The 18,074-nt window shown below is 36.4% G+C and overlaps 1 protein-coding gene across 5 annotated transcripts in view; it reads left to right on the forward strand.

The window, feature by feature from the left end:
- Positions 1 to 18,074, forward strand: part of HIBCH (3-hydroxyisobutyryl-CoA hydrolase) — an 86,815-nt gene that overhangs the window by 27,453 nt on the left and 41,288 nt on the right. For all 5 annotated transcript variants that reach the window (XM_027125876.1, XM_027125847.1, XM_027125867.1 and 2 more), the window contains one exon: positions 2,636 to 2,688. In XM_027125876.1, the coding sequence (XP_026981677.1) occupies positions 2,636 to 2,688 (53 nt within the window). The remainder of the gene's footprint in view (positions 1 to 2,635; positions 2,689 to 18,074) is intronic.

The following is an 18,074-nucleotide window of genomic DNA, read 5'->3' on the forward strand; positions in this document are numbered from 1 at the left end:
AGTGTCAAAATTATTATAGCTTTAAGATATGTCTCTCTCTGATAGGACAAGTTACCCTTGTTTTCTTTCAAGATTTTCTTGGCTACTCTTGGACTTTTGATTTTTCAAATGAATTTTTTTTTTGGTTTTTAAAAATTCAAATGAATTTTAAAATTATTTTGATATTTAATAAGCTTATGCAGTCATCGCCATTAATCTGTTTTAGAACATTTTCATCAGATTGACTTTCATGTCCTTTCATAATGTTTTATAATTTTCTCCATAAAGAAAAAGAAAGATTTTTTAAGTGTTATTTTTAGACAGCTTATTTTTTTTGTTACTACATTTAATAGTAATTTTTCTTATTACATTTTCTAATTGACTATTTCTAGCATGTAGAAATGCTTTTGATTTTAGTATTTTGTTCTTACATCCAGCAACCCTGCTGAAATTTATTATCAGTTCTAATGATGTTTCTGTAGGTTCTCTTGGCTTTTCTACATTGGTAATTCTACCATCTACACGTAATTTTTTTCATCTCTTTCCAGTCTGTATACTTATGACTTTTCTTGTTATATTTTGGCTAGGACCTCTATTATAATGCTGAATGATTGTGGTGTTGTCTTATTTCTGATGTCCATGGGAGCTTTTAAAATTTCATTCTTTAGTATATAATCATTTTATAGACACTTTTTACCAAGTTACAGATGTTACTTCTATTCCAAATTTGTTAGGGGTATTTTCTTTTGTTTGTTCAGTTGTAGTGGTCCAGTGCTTAAGCATCCACTTTTCTGACTTTTTCTCTTCCTCTCATGGGTAGGAGCTTACTGAGTTTTAGGATCAGCAGATAGAGTTTTTCTAGCTATGTTTTACAAATCATATAGCTCTTCCTACTGTGAGGCTTTATGCAGGTATTAACTCATAGCATGTTATGTGTGGCCCATGTTATTCCTGACTCAGAACAGATAAACACACACACACTCACTCATAATCTTTGGCTGTAGCTTCCACACAGCTATTACCTCTGAGTTTATTTGTTTCTGGCACCTGAGGATTTCCCTTGTTTGGCTTTGAACTTGGATATACGTTGACAAAAAAATTTTTCTCTAGAATTTTTATGTCTTTGAGGTAGGAGTGGGGAGACGAGGCTGTTTCCCAGTTTAACTCAGTGAGCCACATTGAATGGAGAGCTCTCATTTCTTTGAGTCCATAATTCTACAGATCAGGTTTTACTTAGGATGTTTTATTCATTCTAAAAATTCATACCAGCGCTGTCCAATAGTACTTTCTGTAATGATAAAAGTATTCTGTTTCTGTGCTGTGCAATATGATCACTACTAGCCACACATGGCTCATGAGCACTTGAAATGGGGCTACTGTGATCAGTAAACTGAATTTTACCTTTGTTTAATGGTAATTAATTGTAATCTAAATAACTACATTTGGCTATTGGCTACTATATTAGTGCAGTTCTATACTAAATAAAAAGAGAGGGGCGAAAACCTCTAAGCAGTTTGAGAAGAGTTTGGTAAAATGTTAATATACAGAGAGAAAGCCTTCCAGATATAATCTCTATACATTGTAATGACATATTTTAGTCGTTAAGGAATTTGACAGATTCTGGCTTTGTGTTCCTGCATCAATTAGCTTCTGATATTTCATATCTAAAATATATGTATCTGTAGCTGAAATGGTATATTTGTATGCATGTCTACTCCAATCAATAGAGATATTTGTTTCCATTGTTTCTAGGGAATTATAGTTAAAAATTGAGGGCTGTGGAAGTCCTTGTGAATGTTAAATTAGAATTGTACTTCAGTGGCTCATTTGGCAGATTGGGAATATTTATAGAATTGCTAGATGGATCAAAACTGTACTTTTATATTGGTTTTTGGTAAGGAAGTTATATTTGCAACAAGCTGTAATAGAAGTACAGTGATTTATGTTATGTTGTGCGCAACTTCCTCTTCAGAGGGAAAGGAACTGAGTAAAAGTTTACAGGATTTTTGAGCTGGAAGGAACTTCTGAGGCAAGGCTCATCATTTAGTAGATAGGGAAACTTATCTATATATTATATACATGATATACACATGTATGATAGGCATATATACGTATAACTTACATGCGTATATGTGTATACACGTATATGTATTGAATTGCCAGTATATAAGCATCTAATGCCAGTATATATATTAAATATAGTTGAATTGCCAGTTAATGACAAACCTGAGACTAAAATTTGGGTCTTTTAACTCCCAGTCCTTGCTTTTTCCTGTATGCTGCACTTCTCTTTGTATCCAGATACTTCCTTAGATGTATAGAAGACAAATTATGTTCTTTAAAATACAACTGTGTTACATAAACATCAGTGGCTTATAAGGCAAATATTGTTTTTCTCAATAGTTGAGTTATATAGGCTTTCATCTGTTTCAAATTGAGGTGTTGAGTTTTTCATAATAATGAATAGATGATCAGGATTGTGTATGGACTGATGTTTTAAAAAGAACATATTTTATAAGCCATATGTTTAGTCTACTTTGATATTTCTTGCAAAAATTTCTTAGGGAAAATACTCAGAGTTCATGTAACATGTGATTTTTGGAAAAATAAAATGTATTTTAAGCATTGTAACTAATTACAGCTCTGTTTCTTTTAGATTCTTGCCAGAAACCATATATTGCACTTATTCATGGAATTACAATGGGTGGGGTAAGTAGACTGTTTACTCTTATCATTGTTATGTGAGCTATATTAAAAATAAGTTAATTATTAAACAGAAGTGAGACAATGAATGTAATACAATAGAAGTTGAAATGAATCATGTTTGGAGCTTTGCAGGTTTGGGATATAATATTTGCTTCACCCAAAAAAATACGTTCTTAATTATGTTCTATGCTATTTCAGCTTCTTGAATTAGTAAGCTTTCTTAACTAACAAAATTGATTCTTTTTTTTCTTATGTAGAGGCCTTTTTCTACTTATAAGTAAACAGATTGCTTTCAACAGCTTCAGAAAAGAAACTGGAATGTTGAGGGTTTTTTAGACTCTGAATAGTGGAGATGTGGTTCCTAAGTTGTATCTACTGCACAAAATCTCACTTTAGTGAAAGTGTTTGGATACTTTTTGAAGTTCTCTGAAAGTGCATTTCTATCAGTTGACAAATCTTTGTAATAGCACAGATGCAAAATAAATAAATCTTAGATTTCACTGGCTTTGAATAGTTTTATAGGGAGTTGGAGAGAACATGAAATAATTACAGAAAAAGTGTTCCAATGTGTGGCACTGGCTACAACAAAGACAAGCCTTTAAAGAAGTGAGAGGTCAGAATAGGTCTTCATGGCAGGAAGAGGTAGGATTGAAGAAGGTAGTAGGAAGCTGAAGGGTGGAATTTCAAAGATTGAACTTGTTAAGTATTTCAAACATTTAGTCATTGGGAGATGTCCCCCTCTTTCTAGGAAAACCACACACTAGATGAAGTCTCTTGGGAACTTGGAATTGCTTAGATCTTTCTTTTTTGCGTTTGTTTTATTGAAGTATAGTTGATTTACAATATTGTGTTAATTTCTGCTATACAGCCAAGTGATTCAGTTATACATATATATATATTCTTTTTCATATTCTTTTCCCTTACGGTTTATGACAGGATATTGAATACAGTTCCCTGTGCTATACAGTGGGACCTTGTTGTTTATCCATTCTGCACATAATAGTTTGCATCTGTTAATCCCACACACCCTATCCATCAGAACTGCTTAGATCCTGCACATCATTTTGGGAAAGGGCTTCCATTAGCACCTGTGGTTAGGAGCAGGATCAAGGGCAGTCTGTACCTCTCAGCTTGTGGCAGATACTGAGCGTGAGTTGATTGTGCTTTCTTTGTCAATAAAGTGCTAAGATGGGAAAAATAAGAGCTCCCTGAAAAAATTCTGCAGAACAAAAGGAAGGAACATAATCTGAAGCTTTGAAGGAAGAGCCCCCTGTGAATGTGAAAGGAACCAGAAAAAAATGAAAACAAACAAAAAAACATTGGGCATACTTAATAAACATGTAAAATGATGTGGCTCCAATGAAATAGGAAAGACAGCCCATAATTAGACAACAAACTTAGATGAAAGGGCAGCAGGTTACAAGGGGGAACAGGCAACATAGGAAGGATGACTGGAAACGAAAATGCAATAGCAGAACCTGACATTCCACTTTGAAGGTCATAGATAAGAAGGAGTTGAATTTCATATTACAGTTAATGAACTTGTGTCTGTGGAGGACAAACTTGAGAAGCTCTCACCAAGAAAGGACAAGGATAAAAATGATGAGAACAAACATTAGTCAAACTCTAAGGGTGGAGCCCAGTAGTATGTGTTTTAATAAGTCCTCCAAGTGATTGAGTCATGTTAAGTGGGAACTAGTGCCCAAGACATCGATTGTATGTAATGAATTAACTGCATTCATATTTCTGCCCTGTGATTCTAGAATGGTATCAGTTATATACCATGCTTGGAAAAACTGAGAAAATAGTTAAGTCTTTTGCAGTGATCTCTGGTTCAGATGACGAGCCCCTCAGTGAGAAAGGTTCTTTTATATTACATATTGTCAGCCCTGCCCCTAAAAAAAAAAAAAACAAACCTATGTGTCTTTTCTTCTGTCAGGTCTGCCACCTACAACTCCCCATATATAGTCTACATCTAATTCATCTTTAAAGACTGAAAGTTCTACCCTATATTTTTTAACAGTCTTAAATACCACTATGATTAGGTGTGATTTTTTTTCCTTCATTGACTCAGTGCATTCAATCTTTACTCCAAATTTGGCATTTATTCTTTATTGTCAGTTATTATGAAATATGCCCAAGTATATTAGATGGTCTATAAAGGTGAGGACTACTCTTTTTTTTTTAGCATGCTCATAACAACTAGGGAATGCACAGTATATATTTAATAAATTGTTTATTTAAAAAACTCTGCTTTAAAAAACATTTTTGTAGCCTTTGAAGGAGTAAAATTTACAGACTGGAAGTGAATCAGTTCTTTTTTCTTGTAATGGGATTTTATATGTATCTTGGTTTTGAAGACTAACTTTTCATGTCTCATTTACAAACGTTGCTTAATATAAGACTCAGTGAACTCTAGCTTTTGAAAATGTAAGCCTCTAGATCTTTAGCTCTCAACCTTGGCTGCATTTTCAATCACTTGAGAGTCTTTCAGAAATCCTGGTGCCCAGGCTTTACTTACCTCCTGAACCATTAACCACATATTAGAGCAGGACTCGGGTATTTTTAAAGCTCCCTTGTAATCCCAATATGAAACTAAGGTTAGGAACTGCTGAACTTACTAGCAATTCCCAACTAGTGTATAGTTCAGTGTTAGCTGTGGACCTTTTTCAAAAAGGCAGTGGTTCTCACAGGTTAGCTCATATCAAAATCCAAGAGCTGGAAGGCAGTGGTTCTCCCAGGTTAGTTTGTATCAGAATCCAAGAGCTTGTTAAAAGGCAGACTCGGGACTTCGCTGGTGGTGCAGTGGTTAAGAATCCGCTTGCTAATGCTGGGGACACGGGTTCGATCCCTGGTCTGGGAAGATCACACATGCCACAGAGCAACTAAGCACGTGCACCACAACTACGGAGCCTGCGCTCTAGAGCCCACGCGCTGCAACTACTGAAGCCTGTGTGCTCTAGGGCCCACATGCTGCAACTACTGAAGCCCGCGCGCCTAGAGCCCATGCTCCACAACAAGAGAAGACACTTCAATGAGAACCCTGCACACCACAATGAAGAGTAGCTCTTGCTCACCGCAACTAGAGAAAGCCCGTGCGCAGCAACAAAGACCCAACACAGCCAAAAATAAATATAATAAAAAAAAAAATAAATAAAGATGGACTTAAAAAAAAAAAAGGCTGACTCCTCTCACCCCCCCAGTTCCAGTTTAGTCAGTTTGAAGTGTGGCCTAAGAATTTGCATTTCTAAAAGTTCCCAGATGATGTTGATGATGCTCGTGATAGTGGGGGTGCCTCACTTTAGGAACCACTGCCATAAAGTGTTGAGAACATGCAGTTTGTTAATTCAAAAGGCCTTTATTTTCAGAATTTTTAGTAGAATTTTAGTATTATAGGTAATTGTTTTATGGATACGTTTTAAATCCTAATATAAAAGTATGAGACTAAGATAGGGCAAATATAGCTTACGAAAAGGTAGCCAAATAGTTTTGTCTCTGTCTTTATCTTGATTCTGATCAATGAATTGTTTCTTATAAGAAAGAATTATAAGAAAACTTGAACAATCCAAAAGATGGCGCCATAGAGCTTGATTTTTATTTAATTTCATGTTTTCTTTTTTACTATGGAAAAAAATATTTTTCCAGCAATGAAAATGACAGTTTTACTGTCTCTTGTTGTTTACCATGAAGAGTAACACAGCACTTTGTAGAGGGGATAACTAAATTCTATTATGTTTTAGATTTCAGAAATTCAAATGTTTACTTGATATTTTGGTATACAGTAAAATAAAAATGTTTCTGAGTTGTTGTCCACTTGGTTAATTAAAAATATGTAAGATTATGTCATTACAATGTTTTTGAAAGAAACGAAAAATTTTTTGAATAGCAATTTGAAAGAATAGTTCATTGTTTCCTAAAAAGGAAGAATTTTAATTTCCTTTACCCTTTATTTTAAAAATCTAGTCATATTTTCTCAAGTTAATATATAACGGAAAGGCAAATTTGCTTTAAAAGTTAAAATTAATTTTAAGTAGATATAGAACAGAAAAAATCCTTATTTTTATTCTGTATGTGTAGTACTGCCTACATTTCCCTCCCAATTGAATTGGATTTAAAAAACTTTTACGTTTCTTTCCTTTTCCTTCTTCCCTTTCTTTGTCCCTTCCTCTCTCCCTTCCTCCCTTTTCTCTTCCCACCAATGCATTTTACAGTAGAAACAAAATTAGCTCCCCCAAGCCAACTCAAAATACGTTTACAATATGGTATTGTTTTTGTGTTTCTCAAAGTGTCCTAAAGATGCTGCAAGCAAAAGGGTTTTGTGATCAATATAATGGAAAATTAAAAGTTTTAAGGCATACTTTAGAAGGGGTATACTCTAATGAATAGAGAAGGAGTGGGAACTGGATTGGAAACAGTGAGCATATACAATCTCCAAACGACTTTTTGGGATACAAACCAGCCACGTGGAAAACTGACTAGTGCTCAGTTAGATGGGAGCTACTGAATCAGATTGAGTTTAGCCACAATTAATGTCACTGAGACATGTTCTTATGAGAAGAATTACTACAAAATGATGTAGTATTTGCATATAACCTATGCACATCCTCCTATATACTTTAAATCATCTCTAGGTTACTTATACGGTGTAAATGCTGTGAAAATACAACGTAAATAGTTGCTGTTGCACAGCAAAATTCAAATCTTGCTTTTCGGAACTTTCTGGAGTTTTTTTCTCAATATTTTGAATTCACAGTTGGTTAAATCTGTGGGTATGGAGGGCTGAGTGTATTTTGGATATTAACCCCTGATCAGTTATATGGTTTGCAGATATTTTCTCCCATGTCATAGGTTGCCTTTTCATTTGTTGATGATTTCCTTTGCTGTGTAGAAGCTTCTATTTGATACAGTTCACGTTTATTTTTGCTTTTTTGCCTTTGCATTTGGTGTCAATCCCCCAAATCATTGCCAAGACCAGTATGAAGGAGCTTATTCCTTATGTTTTCTTCTAGGAGTTTTATGATTTCAGGTCTTACATTCAAGTCTAATCCATTTTGAGCTGGTTTTTGTGTATAAAGTGAGGTTTAGTTTCATTTTTTTCCGTGTGGATATCTGGTTTTCCCAACACCATTTATTGAAGAGATAGTCCTTTCCCCATTGTATATTCTTGACTCCTTTGTTGAAAATTAATTGACTGTATTGTGTAGTTTTATTTTGGGGTGCATTCTCTCTCTCTCTATTTTTTTTTTTTTGGTTCCACTGGTCTATGTGTCTGTTTTTATGCCAATACCATAGTGTTTTGATGACTGTAGCTTTATAATATGATTTGAAGTCAGGAAGTGTGATGCTTCCAGCTTTGTTTTTCTTTCTCAAAGTTCCTTTGGCTATTTGAGGTCTTGATTATTCTGTATCTGTGAAAAATGCCATTGGAATTTTGACAGAGATTACATTGAGTTTGTAGATTGCTTTGGGTAATATGGACATTTAAACAATATTCATCCGATCAGTGAGCACAGAATATCTTTCCATAATATGTGTCTTCTTCAGTTTCTTTCATCAATGTCTTAGAGTTGTGAGTGTATAGCTCTTTCACCTCCTTGGTTAAATTTATTCTTAGGTATTTTATTCTTTTTGATCCAGTTGTAAATGGGATTGTTTTCTTAATTTCTCTCTCTGAAAGTTATTTGTGTACAGAAACACAACTGATTTTTGTGTATTAATTTTGTATCCTGCAACTTTACTGAATTCGTTTACTAGTTTTTAACATTTTTTTTGTGGCATCTTTAGGGTTTCCTATATATAATATCATGTCATCTTCAGATAGTTTTACTTCCTTTCTGATTTTGATCCTTTTATTTATTCTTCTTGCCAAATTGCTCTGGCTAGGACTTTCTGTGGTGAATAAAAGTGGTGAGAGTGGGCATCCTTGTCTTCTGATCATAGAGGAAAAGCATTCAGCTTTTCACTGTTGAGTATGATGTTAGCTGTGGGCTTGTCATATATGGACTTTATTATGTTGAGGTACATTCCATTTTTACCTAGTTTGTTGAGGATTTTTATCATAAAAGAATGTTGAATTTCATCAAATGCTTTTTCTGCATCTATTGAGATGATCATATGATTTTTATCCTTCATTTTGTTAATGTGGTGCATCACATTGATTTCACATACGTTGAACCATTCTTGCATCTCAGGAGTAAATCCTACTTGATCATGGTATATGATCCTTTTAATGTATTGTTGAATTCAGTTTCCTGATATGTTGTTAAGGATTTTTCCATCTGTGTTCATCAGGAATATTGTCCTGTAATTTTCTTTCCTTACAGTGTTTTTGTCTAATAAGAATGGTAGACATTCTTACTGCTAAGGCTGCTTGTGTAGATCAAGGTTACTTGATTTCAGATACATGAATATGAGACAGGTATGCATTGAACCTCTGATTCTTATTTGTTCTTTGTCGGTTTAAGGTGGAAGCAGCCAGTTGTTAACTGTGATGAAACTAGACCTGAAGCAAATGTGCAAAGATAAAGGATGATCAGTCAGGGACTTCCCTGGCAGTCTAGTGATTAAGAATTTGCCTTCCAATGCAGGGGGTGCGGGTTTGATCCCTGGTCGGGGAGCTAGGATCCCACGTGCCACCCAGTCAAAAAACCAAAACGTAAAACAGAAGCAATATTGCAACAAATTCAATGAAGACTTTAAAAATGATCCACATCAAAAAAATCTTAAAAAAAAAAAAGAAAATAAAAAGGTTGATCCGTCAGAGACTAAAGGAAGGTACTGCAGTGCAGTTGCCCTGGGAACTAAAAATAAAAGGACTATACTGACAGGCAAAGTTGTGTTGTGGAGAAAGCAATAAAATATATTAAGAGAGGAAGAATAATCAAATAAAAAAGGATATGGGGAATTCCCTGGCGGTTACAGTGGTTAGGACTTGGTGCTTTCACTGCCAGGGTCCAGGTTAGATCCCTGGTCAGGGAACTAAGATCCCGTGGCATGGCCAAAAAATAAGATATGAAAAAGAGCCTCCTTTAAGACTGAAGATTAATAACACGGCAGGATCTGTGAAAGGAAGAATAGAGAAGAAATTTCCCTTGGATTTCTAAGTGTTCAGAATATGTACTTATGTGCATTCATTTTCAGTTGTGTTCACTGTTGGCATTTCTCCAAGCCTGGATGGAGATCTTTTTCTTGATAGAGAAGGGAAGGTGCCTCCCTTTCCCCCATGGGATTCTCTCTACTTAGATTTCCTTCTGCTTTATTAGGGGAGAGTAAGGGTTGCTTTTAGTTGCAGAATTTCTCATAATAGATTTTTAGGGTTATTTAGTTTCTCAGTGAGCCTTTTTCATAGGTAAGCATTGGGTTCTATTTTTCAATACACAATGGATTACCCTCTAACAAATGTTCCTATGCTGTTTAACTCCATCTCATCTCTTGTCTGTCTTATTAGATAGAGCCCTTTATTCTCTCCTTGCCTCTACTCTTTTAACCCTGGCTTTTAGCCCAAACATATCCAAGTAGAGAATCGGAAAGTGCTTCCATTTACTAACCAGGAACTTGGCTTTACTGCCTGCCCCTGCCCCACCTCCATCCCCATTTTAAGGTATTGATTTCTGGGAAGTAGAACTTTTACTTTCCAGGAGTGTGGGTATTCTTGGCAACTTTCACAGACTTGCAGATTCTCAGATCTACAGGGAGTTCTTTTCCATTTCCTTGGCCATTTCCTGTGGGCATATTGGTCAGGTTTTTGGTTCATTTCCTTTTTAAATGTGAAAGCACCCTAGGTTCTTGGTCAAGTGACAGGCACCTTTCCTCTGTGCCATTCTCATCCTGCCTCCATTTTATCCCCACTATGTTGGGTTGGATGATTTGTGGTCTAGAGGGCTCTGTGTCTTATTGAGGAGGCATCAGATTATTTCACAGAGAAGAAAGGGGCAGAGGAGCTCCTTTTGCCCATAAAATGAGCTCATTCTCCTAAGGATATATGGAGGTAGGAGATTTGAGACTAACTAGACGTTCATTATGATTTTAGCAATAATATGAGGTTGTTTCAGCTATTTCACCCAACCAGCAAAAATTACTGGATGTCTGCTATGTACTAGATACTGGTTAGGCTCTAGGGGTAGAATAGTGAGCAAGATAGATATATTTTCTTTCCTTATGGACCTTACTGTCTTGTGAGGCAGGTACAGAGTTGTCTGGGAATACATAAGAGTACCGGCCTCAACTGTGTGTGTATGTCTGAGTACTTTAGTGATGGAGATGGTGTAGGGAAAGCACCCTGGAGGAAGTTTTATTTAAGCTGAGACTTAAAGAGGAATCAGCCAGGGACAAACAAGGTGGGACAGTGGAGGAATGCGCTATGGTTGGTACAAGCGTGTTAAGGGGTTGATGCAGTGTAGAAGAATAGTGTGTGAGTGAGAAGATAATAGTATATGTGAAGATGAGAGAGTTCATGTTTGGGAAAGTTAAGTGTGCCTAGATTTGGGAGTATGAAGGAGATAGCGGTTCAGTTCTGAGGTTAGAGAGGTAAGCAAGAAGCCAGATCAGTCCTCTTAGATATAAGTTGTTTATCCTGAGATCAAGAGGGAGAGCCTTTTTTTTTTTTTTTTTGCGGTACGAGGGCCTCTCACTGTTGTAGCCTCTCCTGTTGCGGAGCACAGGCTCCGGACGTGCAGGCTCAGCGGCCATGGCTCACGGGCCTAGCCTCTCCGCGGCATGTGGGATCTTCCCGGACCGGGGCACGAACCCATGTCCCCTGCATTGGCAGGCGGACTCCCAACCACTGCGCCACCAGGGAAGCCCAGGGAGGGCCATTTTAAAGTGCTCTTAGCCAGGAAAATGGCTTGAATGGTGCATTTTAGACAGAGAACTCTCTTGTGGGAGGAACAGGTTGTAGGGAGGTTAGGATTGGTTGTAAAGAGATTATTCAGGAAGCTCTTGCAGGGATCCAGGTGGGAGATTATGGTGATTTTGAACTAGCATGGAGATTATGAAGGGGGGTGGAAATTAGATAGATTTAACGGAGATACTTAGGAGGAGACTTGGTGGGATTTGATGATGTATTGGATGTGAGAGATAAAGGGGAGAAAGAGGCAAGGATGACTTCCAGGTTTCTAGACTGGGCAGTGGGATGAATGGTGGACTGTTTACTTAAGATTCGGGAGAAAGTGTGGCTGGGGAGTGGGTTGGGGAGAGTGAAGGGAGATGAGTTTAATTTGTTAGGTGTGAAATACCTGTGGGCTTATCCACGTGGGAGTGTTTTGTCTGAACAAAAGTGTTTTGTCGGTTATGCACATCTGGAACTCAGGGTGCTGCTTGGGCAGGAAGTATAACTTTAGGACTTACAGAGGCACAGTATGCTCCAAAGTGTGTGCTTCTGCAACATGAATTAGCTCGTAAGTGATTGGTAAATGGGAAAATGATGTTAGGATAATGCAAAAATTATATTGATTCATATACAGTTTTTTTCTAGGCAAGGGGAGATAGGATAGTGGCAGTAGATATATAATCATCTGGACAGGAAAAGAGTGCTTAATTACCTCAGTTGCTGTACTGTGAATAGGCATTCTCTTGTCTGTATTTTAAGAAAATTAAAAAAAAAAACCCACACAAACAAATGCCTGTTTCTGGGTGGACCTCCACCGTAAGGTGAACCCTCAACTCTTGGCACTTGGTGTTTAATGGCGGTCCCACTGGCTTATAGCTGCACTTACACTGCTTTGTCTCCGCATGTGCCAGTCCTGCTCTGATTAAAGTATTGCCATTCTTTCCACTTTATTGTTGTGCATTTTAAATATCTACACTGGCATTCTCTGTTCATATTGAGCTGGTGCTCCTAATCAAGTCCCTGGCCTGCGACCATTTATTCTTTCTGTTAGCACTCAGAATACAAAGTTGCATAGGTTTTGAGTGGACTGCCGAAACTCTATTTTTCTTATAAGCTCTGTGCAGTTTTGTAGAGCCTGAGGATTTTTTTCAGTAACTCATCATGTTATAGCAGAGAAACTTGTATTGAAAATTTGTCAGTAGAAAAGATAATGCAAGGAAATGTGACAGAAATAGAGTGACAACCAAAGTAAGTCCAGAATGGAATACAAAAAAATGTTTATTGGCCAGAGGCAGAACAAGGAACCTATAAAAGACACTGAAAAAGGGGGGCCCAGAGGGGCAAACCAGAAGAGTGGACTTGTCATGGGAACCTTCAAGTTGGCTTTTGTGCCCCAGAAATCTTTGAGAGTTTCTTTGCTTTGTGGCAAAGAACCATATTCCAGGTTGTTTTGTACATTTTATTCAACAGACCTAAAATAGGGTGTTTTTCCAAGGCAGCCCTGGTTACTTTTAGTAGGAAATGATGGTTAGCAATAATAATCTGGGCACTAGTTAAGTTGGTAATTGTTTATAGGCCTTTTTGAAGAGAACTAAGAATATGTGTTTTATTTTTAAGAGAAAATAGGTCCTAGATCCTGAGTTCAGTACTTCCTATTCAAATTTAGATTCTTACTTCTTTGATATTTGTAACTTTCTTCTCATGTATGTTGAAAATCTTTATTTAAAAAAAATAATATTAAGATTGTGACAAATTTGCTTTGTCCTAATGTGTATAATAGTTTCAGAATAACAATAAATGTTATTATGAAGAATAGTCACTTGAAATACTGTCTTTGCCCTATACCAAAATTTTTTAGTAACTTAGCTTTTTCATACTTTTCCAGAGTATTCAACTTGGTTCTCATGAAATAACTCTTTATTTATGACTGACGTTTGGTAAACTCTGAACTCAACAGATCAGAGAAGTATCAGGTATATCAAAAAGTAGCCAGAGGGCTTCCCTGGTGGCACAGTGGTTGAGAATCCACCTGCCAATGCAGGGGACAGGGGTTTGAGCCCTGGTCCGGGAAGATCCCACATGCCATGCAGAGTGACTAAGCCCGTGTGCCACAACTACTGAGCCTGCGCTCTAGAGCCCATGCTCCGCAACAAGAGAAGCCACTGCAATGAGAAGCCCGCGGGCACCGCAACGAAGAGTAGCCCCTGCTTGCCCAAAGACCCAATGCAGCCAAAAATAAAATAAATAAATTTATATATAAAAAAAAGTAGCCAGAGAGTAGCTTTCAGGATGCTAGTTAATATAGATATTAGTTTTACAGAGTTAAGGGAAATTGTTGGTAAATCTGAGGTCAATTAAGAGTATTCCTGTTATAATGGTTCTTCTTGTTTGAATATATGATATGAGGCAGTGGTTTCTTAGAGCTTCTCTTTTTAAACATCTATTAAATATGATTGGGATTGACATACACACTAATCTGTATAAAATAGGTAACTAATAAGAACCTGCTGTATAAAAATAAAATTCAAAAAATAAATATGATAGACATTTAAAATATAATATGTGGTATGTTATAATATATTGGGGGAATGTGATTATTTAGGCAAAAACCTTGAGCAGGAATCCAGGAGGTACGTAAGAGTTATTTCTAATTTATGTTTTGTTTTTTTTAATTAATTAATTAATGGCTGCGTTCGGGCTGTGTTGGGTCTTTATTGCTGCGCAGGCTACTCTCGTTGTGGTGCACTGGCTTCTTATTGCGGTGGCTTCTTTGTTGCAGAGCACGGGCTCTAGGCACGTGGGCTCAGTAGTTGCAGTGTGTGGGCTTCAGTAGTTGTGCCTTGCGGGCTCTAGAGCGCAGGCTCAGTAGTTGTGGCGCACGGGCTTCGTTGCTCCACAGCATGTGGGATTTTCCCGGACCAGGGCTCGAACCCGTGTCCCTTGCATTGGCAGGCGGATTCTTAACCACTGTACCACCAGGGAAGCCCTCTAATTTATGTTTTAATGTATGATGTACCAGAATTATATTTCTGCTCACTGGCTTTTTTTAAAATTGAGGTAATTGACATATAATGTTTTAGGTGACAACATAATGATTTGATGTATGTATATGTTGTGAAACCATAAGTTAACACTCATCACTACACATAATTGAAAAAAATTTTTTTTCATATAACTTTTAAGATTTACTCTCAGCAGTTTTCAAATACCTCTCTGATATTTCTGTTTAAAGTAAAACTGTACCTCCAAGGATGGTAGACTGTTAATTCATAAATAAATTAAATATTTCTACCGCAGTTATTTGTTTCTGCTGAATATAATTTTTGTCCAAAAATAACATGAATTATATGAATCCAAAGCAGGATAATGTAAATGCTCTCTGTAGTGTATCAGAATACATTAATAGGGCTTCCCTGGTGGCGCAGTGGTTGAGAGTCCGCCTGCTGATGCAGGGGACACGGGTTCATGCCCTGGTCCGGGAAGATCCCACATGCCGCGGAACGGCTAGGCCCGTGAGCCGTGGCCGCTGAGCCTGCGCGTCCGGAGCCTGTGCTCCGCAACGGGAGAGGCCACGACAGTGAGAGGCCCGCGTACCGAAAAAACAAAAAACATTAATATTATGTAATCGGTATGTTAATACTATTAATATGCAATATTAGTCTGTTAATATTAATGTGAGAAGCATAATAAAAATAACTGTTTTTACTGGGTAGGCTGCTGATCTAAGGCATGTGGTCCCAGAGATACATTATGAAACTTATTTTATGATTATGATATTAACTTTTATACCATAGTGACATAATGTGTGATGAAAATCTATTTGAATTTCTAACAGAAATATATACCTAATTTCAAAGAACCATTTATAATCTTGAATGATGGTGAGAGAAGACTCTCATGTACTCACTGATACTGAGATGCAGTGTTCATTCTGGACAGGAGCTTACTCATTCTCTCTGATTAGAATTTAAATTCATGGCTCTTTGTGTGAGCATTTGTCACATCACCCCATTGTATGCCTTTCTGAGTTTGTTTTCTTTACTGTGGTTGTTGGCGCTGGTTACTCTGGAACATTTATTTTTATTTTCATTTGGCTCAAAAAGACTATTGTGAAACAATTTCAATTAGTAATATAGTACAGAGAACTCCAGTGTATCCTTCATCCACATTCCCTATTATTTCCGCATTTGTTTTATTTTCTCTTCTTCTCTCCCACATGTGTCTATGGATAATTTTTTTCTGAACCATTTGAAAGTTGAAGACATGATAATTCTTTATTGCTAAATTTTTCAGTGTGTATTACTTAAGAATAAGACACCAAAATCAGGGAATTTAACACTGATGTATTATTATCTGGAACATTTCTTTTTCAGGCACCAAATTAAATTGTTCTACATGTGTTTTTGTTTTTGTGTTGGGGGATTAATCTTGCCATTAGTATAAATCATGGAGTAATTGACTATATATTAAATTAACTTTAAATATCTGTATAATTATCAATTTTTAAAAATGTGCTTTTTGTCTAGAATAGTAATATTATCTGGAAATATAGAAGTGATACTCATTTCTAGTTACTGATAAGCATATTTGCATTTTGAAGGATTTAATTCTGCTTTTTAAGTAATTATAATGAGATCTTCTTTAAAAGCCTTAAAGCTATACCAGCCTTTTTCCTTTGTTGAACAGTGAAAACTCATCTAGCTCTAGTCTCTTAATTAAAAAAAAAAAGTCTTAGATGGCCTGAGTTTTGCATTTAAGAATGCCAGACTTTAAACAAGTAGGATACGAGTTTGACTACATTCATATGTTGGGTTACTTATGCTTATCCATATTAATATTCTCTGTACTAGATTATAAATATGGACCAGATTCATTTTACTTTATCTTCACAGTGTCAGTACAGTACTGCAATGAAGATTGTTTAATAATAATCCAAGTAAAAAACAATGTCAGAATGCTTGAGACACCATAACTATAAGGCACAGAAGGGTTAAATGTAAGGTAATAGAAAAAGTGTTTACCAACACTAAAATAACTGATACAGCTATTTTAATATCAAATAAGGTACTATGGCAAAAGCTTTTACTTGATATAGGACATTTCATAGTTATAATAAACAGGTATGACAAATCAAAATTTGTATGTCCTGTGAATCTTTCTGTTGTGTATTTTTTCTCTTAGGCTTTAGTCATGTGGTCTTATGTCAGATTATTTCTAATTGAGTGCTGGTTATTTCTAAATGAGTTATTTCTACTTGAGTATTATTTGAGCCCTGATATGGCGTAATCTTCCTACCATCGTTTCTAGTAGGAACCTAGGCTAAGGGCACTAGCAATCCCAGATCATCTCAATCCCGTCAGGAATGGGAGTATTTGAAGCTGAGCATTTGAATCCAGGCCACCCTAACTTCTAATGTGTAACATTTTGGGGCCCAGTTCAGCAAGCCCTCAATTTCGGTTCTTATTCTCTTAGCAGATAGGGCTTAGTTCAGTCTGTTGAAAGCTATTCAGCTTTTCACCTTCTTAAGTTCAGTGTAGTCAGATTCTGAAAGTAATTTTAGTGACTCTAATCAGCTATAGAAAGATATTTTATAAATGCTTGTCTAAAACTCTCAATTTATAGCAATATGAAGCTGAACAGAATTGCTTAATGAGTTTCATAATGTACAGTATTACACTGAGAAACAATGGGAACAAACCTCTGCCTCTGTGAAATAACTCTACTGGTGTGATATTTTCAAACATTTAAAAATGTTTAATCTTGCAAAAAAGTAGAAAACCCTTAAAGGGGAAATAGACAAAACCACAATCCTAGGAGAAGATTTGAACATACTTCTTTCAATGACAGATGAAGCAGAGACATAAACAGTATATGTACATATATACACATACATTTTACATGCATGCACATGGTTTGAACATGGTCCAATAAACAATCCAATTAACATGGACTCAGTAACTGTAGATTTCATGTTCAATTCATGTGTGCATGGAACATTTACCAAAATTGGCCATAGAATTAGTCTCAGCATATTCCAAAGGATTAATCTTACAGACTGTTCTCTGGCCCCAGTGGAATTAAGCTAGTAATCAATAATAGACAGAAAATCCTGAATGTTTGGAACATGTTTCTGCTACACTTTGAGGGTATGGAAGGATTACTTAAATTACACTAAATGGATTACACTAAATGTACCATAAACAAAAATAACCGATTCGATTGTGCTAAAATTAAGAAGCTCTATTCATTCCAAGACATCATTAAGAGAGTGAAAAGGCGAGCCACAGGCTGGAAAATAGGTATTTGGAATACAGTCCCTTGTTCTCAGCAGGGGATTGGTTCCAGGACCCCCATCCGATGCTAAAACCCAAGGATGCTCAAGTCCATTGTATAAAATAGCATAGTATTTGCATGTAACATATGCACATCCTCCCATATATTTTAAATCATCCCTAGATTACTTACAATACCTAACACAGTGTAAATGCTATGTAAGTAGTTGTAAACGGTGTAAATGCTATGTAAATAGGTGTTGGTATGCAGCAAATTCCAGTTTTGTTTT

Source organism: Aethalodelphis obliquidens, unplaced genomic scaffold, assembly GCF_003676395.1.
Source record: "Aethalodelphis obliquidens isolate GAN/ISIS:26980383/991018 unplaced genomic scaffold, ASM367639v1 scaffold2, whole genome shotgun sequence".
Classification (NCBI taxonomy): domain Eukaryota; kingdom Metazoa; phylum Chordata; class Mammalia; order Artiodactyla; family Delphinidae; genus Aethalodelphis; species Aethalodelphis obliquidens.